The sequence below is a fragment of the Helobdella robusta genome (genome assembly GCF_000326865.2).
Source record: "Helobdella robusta unplaced genomic scaffold HELROscaffold_33, whole genome shotgun sequence".
Classification (NCBI taxonomy): domain Eukaryota; kingdom Metazoa; phylum Annelida; class Clitellata; order Rhynchobdellida; family Glossiphoniidae; genus Helobdella; species Helobdella robusta.
This window is the reverse complement of record NW_008704623.1, coordinates 1667995-1676961: the sequence shown is the minus strand read 5'-3', so window position 1 is coordinate 1676961 and position 8967 is coordinate 1667995. Positions and strand designations below refer to the sequence as shown.

Genomic DNA, 8967 nt, shown 5'->3' with positions numbered 1-8967 from the left:
CTGCCTTCTTTTGCCGGCCTCTCTACTTCTTCGTTTGCCTCAACTCCACAAGGCTTTTGTTTCCAAGCTACAAGTTTTATACGTGCTTCATGACTGTTTATCTTCTCCACCATTTGAATGCTATCTGGGTTCTCGTTGTTAGAGCTCATTAGCATGTTTATAACGAGTAGACTGTCTGTTACAATTGCTACGGTATTGGTTTGTTGATTGGTTGGTTGATTTTTTGGTTGGTTGATTGGTTGATTGGTTGGTTATCGGTCGAGTTTGGTTTGATTGGGTCATTTCGAAGGCAAAATGGCTTCACCCCTTCTAACCAACCAGCAAGCCAACAAACAACGAACAACTAACAAACAAACAAATACAACCCACTAAAAACCTATAGCCTATCACACGCAGATCAAGTTTATTCATAATTGTCATGAAATGATATTTTCATAATATAAAAACCCACTAACTAAATTTTCTACTCCAACTTGTGCCCTAGCTTTATTATTGAAGTTCAGTATCTCGTTCCATTTCTCAGTGGTCACTTTTAATTCAAACCGGCCATTTCTTGGCTTGAGGTGGCTATTTTTTGCCGCTGTTGTAGCTGCTTTTTCAACTGCTACAACAGCTGTTTGATTGGTGACAGCTGCCGACAAAATGTTTAAAAGAACAAGACTTCTGAAAACGTTTTTCAATTTGGATGGCATAATTTTTGTTGAGTTGTTGTTTCAAAGAATCGATTAGTCAATTAATTAATTAACAAACTTGCTTACAGACACTAACAATAATAATAATTATTAATAATAATAATTATTATTATTATTCGTTATAGCTAAATAATAATTAATTATTTGATGATAACAGGTGTGAATTTCGAAAATCTTTATGGTTATCGGGTTTTGTATTTATTCAATTCGCAAGGAGATGACGACGATGATGACAATTATCACGATGGCTCTGATGGCTACAGTACAGTTGTGGTAGTTGCAGCAGCAGCAGTAGTAGTGGTAGTAGTAGTAGCAGTAGTAGTAGTTTTAGTAGCAGTAGTAGTAGTTGTAGTAATAGTAGTGATGTTACTTTTTAGGTTTTTTTTAAATAAAATGTCCCCCGATAAACATTTGTGTTGTTTCGCTAATGTTGAACTTGTTACGACAAACATTGCTAATAATTTTTTAGTTTTTTTTTGGTTTAAAAATTAACCATCATTATCATCATCATCATTGTCTTCTCTCTCTTTCTCTCTCTCCCTATCTCTCTCTCTCTTTCTCCTTTTTTATTCCTCCCTCACACACACAAACACACACACACACAAACACAGATACTGACTGAACTAGTTTTTAATCGTGACAATAATTTTATTTGAACTCCTCAATAAATATAGATATCAAACAATGAATAATAACTTTTTTTATTGTGTGTGTGATTATTGTTACTATTATTCTTCTCGTCCATTTAGACTTTGTATGGGTGTTTGCCTTCTATGTTTCCCCTGTACGTACGGATGAATGAATGAATGAACGAACGAACGAACGAACGAACGAATGAATGAATGAACGAATGAATGAATGAACGAATGAACAAACGAAAAAAGACGAACGAACGAAAAAATAAACGAACGAACAAATGAATGAATGAACGAACAAACGAACGAATGAATGAACGAAGAAATGGATAATACTTGGGTGAATAATTGCAGACGAGTTGAAGCAAATCTTCGCTGTTGGCTTCAACTTTTCCGTCCTTAGTGAACAGGGGTGTGCATTGAAAGAGGGAGCAACCTATCTTGCTCGAATCCCTCCAAATCATCTAGGGGGTGAATGAATGAATGAATGAATGAATGAATGAATGAATGAATGAATGAATGAATGAATGAATGAATGAATGAATGAATGAATGAATGAATGAATGAATGAATGAATGAATGAATGAATGAATGAATGAATGAATGAATGAATGAATGAATGAATGAATGAATGAATGAATGAATGAATGAATGAATGAATGAGTAAATGAGTAAATGAATAAATGAATGATTGAATGATTGAATGAGTGATCGATCGACTGACAGGCTGTCTAAATAAATAAACAAATAGATGCAACGTGAACTTTATTATCATCATCATCATCTACACTACAACATCATCAACAATCAACATTCCATCCTCATCATCATCATCCTTATCGTCTTCATCATGACTTACAGCTGTATAATCTGAGTAAGTGTTTGGTGAAGTGAAGGCGGTCCCCTTGTAAATCTGCTGCCCTGTCTGCCAATTTTTTAACACGTCGTACAGCATCATGTCAACTGAATCTTTTTTGTAAACTGGTTGGTTGGTTGATTGATTGATTGATTGGCTGGTTGATTGATTGATTGATTGGATAGTTGATGGATTGATTGGTTGGCTGGTTGATTGATTGATTGATTGGTTGGCTGGCTGGTTGATTGAATTATTGATTGATTTGTTGGCTGGTTGATTGATTGAATTGTTGGTTGATTATTTTGCTGATTGTTTGATTAGTGGATGGTTGATTGATTGATAAGCTGATTGATTGATTAGTTGATTGGTTGATTAGTTGATTGATTAGTTGATTGATTAGTTGATTGGTTGAGTGGTTAGGTGTCATAGATGGCTAATAAGTTAATTAAAATCGAAAAATTTAAAAGTCGAAACGTAGAAACCAGAATTTTAAAAAAATTTTAAATTCAAAATGCCTGACCAATCCCGCGGTTCTGTGATATGTCCTTCATAAGGTTATCAGGGCCCGGGGCATAAATGCACTTCTTACCCCATTCTTTCGCGGCCGCCTCCAATTTGGCGTCCCATACCTTGGGTAGGAGGGGCAAATTATGAAAAATTATGAATAATTATGGTCATAAATATTTACGAATAATTAAAACAAATTATGGTTGATTATTTGTGATTGGTTATTTGTGATTGGTTAATTGTGATTGGTTATTTGTGATTGGTTATTTGTGATTGGTTAATTGTGATTGGTTAATTGTGATTGGTTATTTGTGATTGGTTATTTGTGATTGGTTAATTGTGATTGGTTAATTGTGATTGGTTATTTGTGATTGGTTATTTGTGATTGGTTAATTGTGATTGGTTAATTGTGATTGGTTATTTGTGATTGGTTATTAATAACAACAATGGCCACTGACCAAATTTGGTACTCCAGATCTCAAATCATCTCTCACGTCATTATGAAACAAAACAATGTACTGCTTTTGAGACTCGGTCATCGCGACTTCTTTCGCCACATTCGCCGCTTCGCTCGCGACTAGCAGCCACAACGAGAAAATCGCTAGCGATAGCATAATAATAATTTTATTATTATTTATAATAATAATAATTATTATTATTATTAACCACTAATGAATGAGCAGAGTACTGGGTACGGGCTGCTGTATTTAAATGGTCTTCACATAATGTAGATGTGGTGATAGTGATGATGACGACTTCGCTGATGATGATTGTAGTGATAATAATGATGATGTGATGATAATGATAGTGGTAGTAGTAATTATGATGGGGATGATTGTAGTGATAATGATGATGATGTGATGATAATGATAGTGGTAGTAGTAATGATGATGGTGATGATGATGACAATGATTACAGGGTTGAAGTTTCTGATGTTTGGTTTGAGTGGGCTATGGATGTAGAGGAAGTAATAGTAATAGTAGCAATAAGAGTAGTAGTAGAAGTAGTAGTAGTAGTAGTAGAAGTAGTAGTAGTAAAAGAAGTAGCAGTAGTAAGAGTAGTAGTAGTAGTAGTAGTAGTAGTAGTAGTAGTAGTAGCAGCAGTAGCAGCAATTATAGTAACATTAGTAGCAGTAAACCTAATCGTCACATAAGTCATAAAAATTGTAGTTGCGGAAGTAGCGGTAGTAGTAATAGTAGTTATAAAAGCAGTAGTAATAGTAGTGCAGTAGTAGTAGCAGTAGTGGTAGTAGTAGTAGTATTGGTAGTAGTAATATTGGTAATAGTAGTAGTAATGACAACCGGAAAATATAAATTTTACATAACACCAACGCATTTATCTTTTTACAGTTTTATTTCATCGAGAAACATAAATTTAAGCCAACTGTTTTTATAATATTATCCGTGGGTTTTGTTTGTGTGTGTGTTTGTGTGTCTCTCTCTCTCTCTCTCTCTCTATATATATATATATATATATGTGTGTGTATGTCTATGTATGTGTGTGTGTGTGTGTGTGCGTGCCTTCATCAAGTATGTGTGAAGTAAAACCAAATCGTCATTGTCATCTGAACGATCTGCAGGTAAAAAAATTTGAAATATTATTATTTAAATATTATTATTATTATTATTATTATTATTATTATTAGTATTAGTAGTAGTAGTAGTAGCAGTTGCTGTTGTAGTGGCAGCAGTAGTAGCAGCAACAGCAGCAGTAGTAGTAATAGTGGTAGCATTATTGATGTTATCATTATAATAATGATCGTCATCATTGTAGGCTGACCAATAGCAGGCACATGACTAAATTGAAGGCGATGATGAATTTCCCTATCTCACCCATCGAACGTTTTCCCGCCATATAGCAGCCCTGATGATGATGATGGTGGTGATGATGATGGTGGTGATGATGATAATGATTATAGTAACTATTGTGATGATGGTGGTGTTGATGGTGATGATGGTGGTGATGATGATGATGGTGGTGATGATGATAATGATTATAGTAACTATTGTGATGATGGTGGTGATGATGATAATGATTATAGTAATTATCGTGGTGATGATGATGGTGTTGAAGATGATGATGATGGTGTAGGCGAGCGGAAATTGAAATATGCTCCCAATTATATTCCATTTTTTTCTCATTCCCGATTACCTCCCGAATAACTCCCATGCATGACAGCGTTTCCTAAAATTCCCATTCCTTATTTCCTTAACTCTTTCCCGCGTTTTCCCTCCCATCCCCTTCCGTTTCCCAATTTCAAAATTTCTGAATACAAATCGTGTCATCATCATCACCATCATCGTCATCATCACCAGCATCATCGTCATCATCACCACCCCCCCCCATCAGCATCATCATCATCAGCACCCTGTAGTAGACAGCCTCGTTAAACTGGCCACTCTGTTTTGAGGGGGGTCCAGCAAGGAAGAATTGACACTTCCTGGAATTAGTAATCCGACCGTACTGATTAGTGACGCAACAGCTCAATGGCACCCACGGTTTTGTATATTCTATGGTGGTGAATATTATTATTATTCTATGGTGATTTTTATTATTATTGTTGTTGTTGTTATTGTTATTATTGTTACTGTTGTTATTGTAGCTGTAGTAGTATTGTTTTGTTGTTGTTGTTGTAATGGTTTTTCTGTCTGGGTTCTTTATTCATTAATTATTACTCTTATTTCTTATCATAATTTCAAATGATCATAATAATAATAATAATAATAACAATAATAATTATTATAATTATTGTTGTTGTTGTTGTTTTTATTGTATTCTATTTTTCGAAAGCAAAACCTGGAATTCCCGACTGATTTAAATACCAGGCAGACGAGCGATACACACCCCAGCTTTCATCTTCAACGCCACAACAGTACCACTGATGATGATGATGATGATGGTGATGATGTTAGTAGTAGTGGTGATAATGATGTCTTGATGATTTATTTAAACTACTCTTCAATCTAATCTTAAGTGTTTCTACCATCATTATTATCGTCATCATCATCATCGTCGTCATCGTCACTTAAGAAACACTTAAGAAACATCATCATCGTCGTCGTCATCATTATCATCACCGTCATCACCACCATCATCATAATCATCATCGCCACTTTATGTTGCGCTTCATCCCAATCTTTAGTGATCTTGTCGTCATTATCAACACCGTACTTTGTGCTTAAAGTAGTTCTCATATGTTCGTGTACTTCTTTCGAGTGCTTTGGTTGGTTGGTTGATTGATTGATTGATTGATTGATTGATTGATTGATTGATTGGTTGATTGGTTGATTGGTTGATTGGTTGATTGGTTGATTGATTGATTCATTCATTCATTCATTCATTCATTCATTCATTCATTTTGTTATTCATTCATTTTGATATTTATTCATTCATTCATTCATTCTTTCATTCATTCATTCATTCATTCATTCATTCAATCCATCTTACCCAAAAAATGAATGCAGCGCTCTGTGATAACGACGTAAGGAACAGGATGAATGCGGCCCCCAACATGATAACGTACTGCGCATGTCGTGAATATTAATTAGGTATCTCATTTGCATATTACAGAGCTAATTATAATAAATAAATATATACATATTAATCATTATGTATATATTTAATGGATCGACCAACCATTAAAATGACAAATTTTTTCGACCCAATCAAGCCAACCATTCCAAAAATTCCGGATAAAAACAAAATGGCTGCCGCCGTCAGGGCGACGATTAGGGAATCGGCCATGATGTTGTTACCAAAGACTGTCGATGTGAAATAAATTTCTCTGGTGTATTGCACTATGCTGTAAGACATGGACAGGATTGAGAATATCTGTTTTTGAAATAATTTCATATCCATTGTTAGTTTTCATTGTTATTATTAGTTGTAGTAGTAGTGGTAGTAGTAGTAGTTGTTGTAGTATTTGTAGTAGTAGTAGAAGTAGCTGCAGTTGTAGCAATAGTAGTAGTAGTGGCAGCGGCTTCAATGCCAGTAGCAGCATCAATAATAGTAGTAGTAATAGTGTTATTTTGATTAGTATTATTAACATTATTATTATTATTAATTAATTAATTAATTAATTAATTATACGAACCGTCAGAAGTCCAGCAATGATGAAGATAAGTATTGTGATCAGCTGACCTGTCCTATTTAGCGTCGTCAGTGTTCTTTTTGTAACTGGTTCCATTGGGTTATAATTGTTATAGTTGCTATTGTTATTATACATTTTTGCTATTATTATTATTATTATTACTATGAGTAGTAGTAGTAGTAGTAGTTGCAATAGTAGTAGTGGCAGTAGTAGTAGCAGTAGTAGTAGTCGTAATAGTAGTAGTAGCAGTAGTGGCAGTAGTAGTAGTGGCAGTAGTAGTAGTAGCAGTAGTAGTAGTCGTAATAGTAGTAGTAGTAGTAGTAGTAGTAGTAGTAGTAGTAGTAGTAGTAGTAGTAGTAGTAGTAGTAGTGGCAGTAGTAGTAGTGGCAGTAGAAATCGTAATAGTAGTAGTAGTAGTAGTAGTGGCAGTAGTAGTAGCAGTAGTAGTCGTCGTAACAGTAGTAGTAGTAGTAGTAGTAATTTCAACGTACAATTTTTAAAATTTTAGAAATTTTTATTATTTAATAATAGTATTTGTAAGGTTCTACAATCTTCTCTTGAATCCTTATATGAATCAGCTCGAGATAAATTATATATATATGTAAATGTAACCACATTTATGTATTTATTTCATATCTATGATATTCAATATCTTTGATATATGTTTGATCTTTGTTTGGGTTTCGATAAATGTGCTTCGATAAATGTGCTGCGATAAATGTGCTGCACCACGTGATTGACATATTTTATAATTTATTTGATTTATGAGTTTCGTATGAATAAGCCTGTAATTGATTACTGTTTTACAGGTATGTTTTCTTTAATTTATATCTCTGTATTATTTTATATTATTTGATTATATGACATTTAATTTGTTTGAATAAACTGTTTTACAGATTAATAAATCAGGTTTATTTAGAAACAATCTTACAAATCAATTACAAGTTATATTCCAAAAAAAAAAAAAAGAAAGAAAGAAAGAAAGAGAAGATGTCTTCAGATAAGTTATTTTTTTATATTATAAAAAGAAACGATAATTTCGAATTGACGGCTTTGTCAGAAAATAAATTAGCGTGGTATAATTTGCCCGATGATTATAAAGATTTGGCTGAACATAAAGTTTTATGCTCAAAGCGAGTGATAAAAAATACAATTATGACAATAAAACCGATTAATGGTTACCGCAAAATTGGCATAACGATTGATGACGAATTAAGAAAAGAATATTATGACGAAGACGGCAATTTATGCTTTTTAAACATGCCACTAGAAGAAGCTAATATAAGTAATGAAAACGTGGTTGCTGATAAATCAGATGAGAAAAATTTTTTAATCGAAAAAATTAAAGAATTGGAAGCGAAATTAAATTTAGATAATAAATTTAAATTGCATGATGTTGAAAAAAGGTTTATTTTAGACAAATTTAATAAAAGTCAAAATGTTAACGATTGGCTAGAAAAATTTGAAAACGAGTGTATAAGACACAAAATATTTGACGCTACCAATATGATAGAAGCACTTCGATTTTTTTTATCAGGTTCAGCAAAAAATTGGTACGACGCAAATATAATAAAAATTGGTTTAACTAATTGGTCAGAATGGAGAGCATCGTTTCTCACAGTATTTGCTGATAAAGGTTGGAAAAAAATAAGAACGGCATACAATTTTAAATATCTAGGCGGTTCACTAATAGATTATGCTTTAGCCAAGGAAAGCTTATGTTTAGAAGCTGAATTAAACGCCACTACGATATCAAGAATAAATATGATCGTCATCGGCTTACCACTAGAAATTCAGAACCAACTTGACCGTGAAGAAATCACAACGATTGAAAAATTGTACAGAGAATTGCGAAGACTCGAGGAAAGCATTCACATAAAACAAAGATTCCGAAACAATTCTTCAGACAAAGAAAATACAATCAAAACAAATGCGTATATACAAAAGAACAATGCAGATACTAAAATTAAGTCAGAAAACCAAAAAGCAAGATATGGAATTCATTCTTTGAATAATGAAACTATAAATAAGTCAAATTTTGCTACATCAGAAAAAAATATTTATCCAAAAATAAAGTCAAATTTTAATACATCAGAAAAAAATATTGATCCAAGAATTAAGAAACCATGTTTTATATGTGAAGAACTAGGTTGGAAAAATCGATATCATCCAACTAACGAATGCAGG

General features: G+C 33.2%; 2 protein-coding genes across 2 annotated transcripts; both read right to left on the bottom strand.

Annotated features, from left to right (window-relative positions):
• Positions 1-416: 416 nt before the first annotated feature.
• Positions 417-3353, bottom strand: HELRODRAFT_192481 (hypothetical protein; the record flags this gene model as incomplete). The annotated part of the gene is made up of 5 exons (XM_009022849.1): positions 3149-3353; positions 2704-2812; positions 2187-2248; positions 1664-1791; positions 417-663 (listed from the first exon to the last, which is right to left on the bottom strand). Exons 1-5 carry the CDS (start codon positions 3302-3304, stop codon positions 417-419), a joined length of 702 nt encoding a protein of 233 aa, XP_009021097.1. The 5' UTR covers positions 3305-3353.
• Positions 3354-4215: 862 nt separating this feature from the next.
• HELRODRAFT_175421 (hypothetical protein) lies at positions 4216-6915 on the bottom strand (the record flags this gene model as incomplete). The annotated part of the gene is made up of 7 exons (XM_009022848.1): positions 4216-4263; positions 4470-4553; positions 5058-5200; positions 5487-5568; positions 6138-6212; positions 6366-6521; positions 6784-6915. The coding sequence occupies 7 exons, from the start codon at positions 6913-6915 to the stop codon at positions 4216-4218; spliced, it is 720 nt and encodes a 239-aa protein (XP_009021096.1).
• Between the last annotated feature and the right edge of the window lie 2052 nt (positions 6916-8967).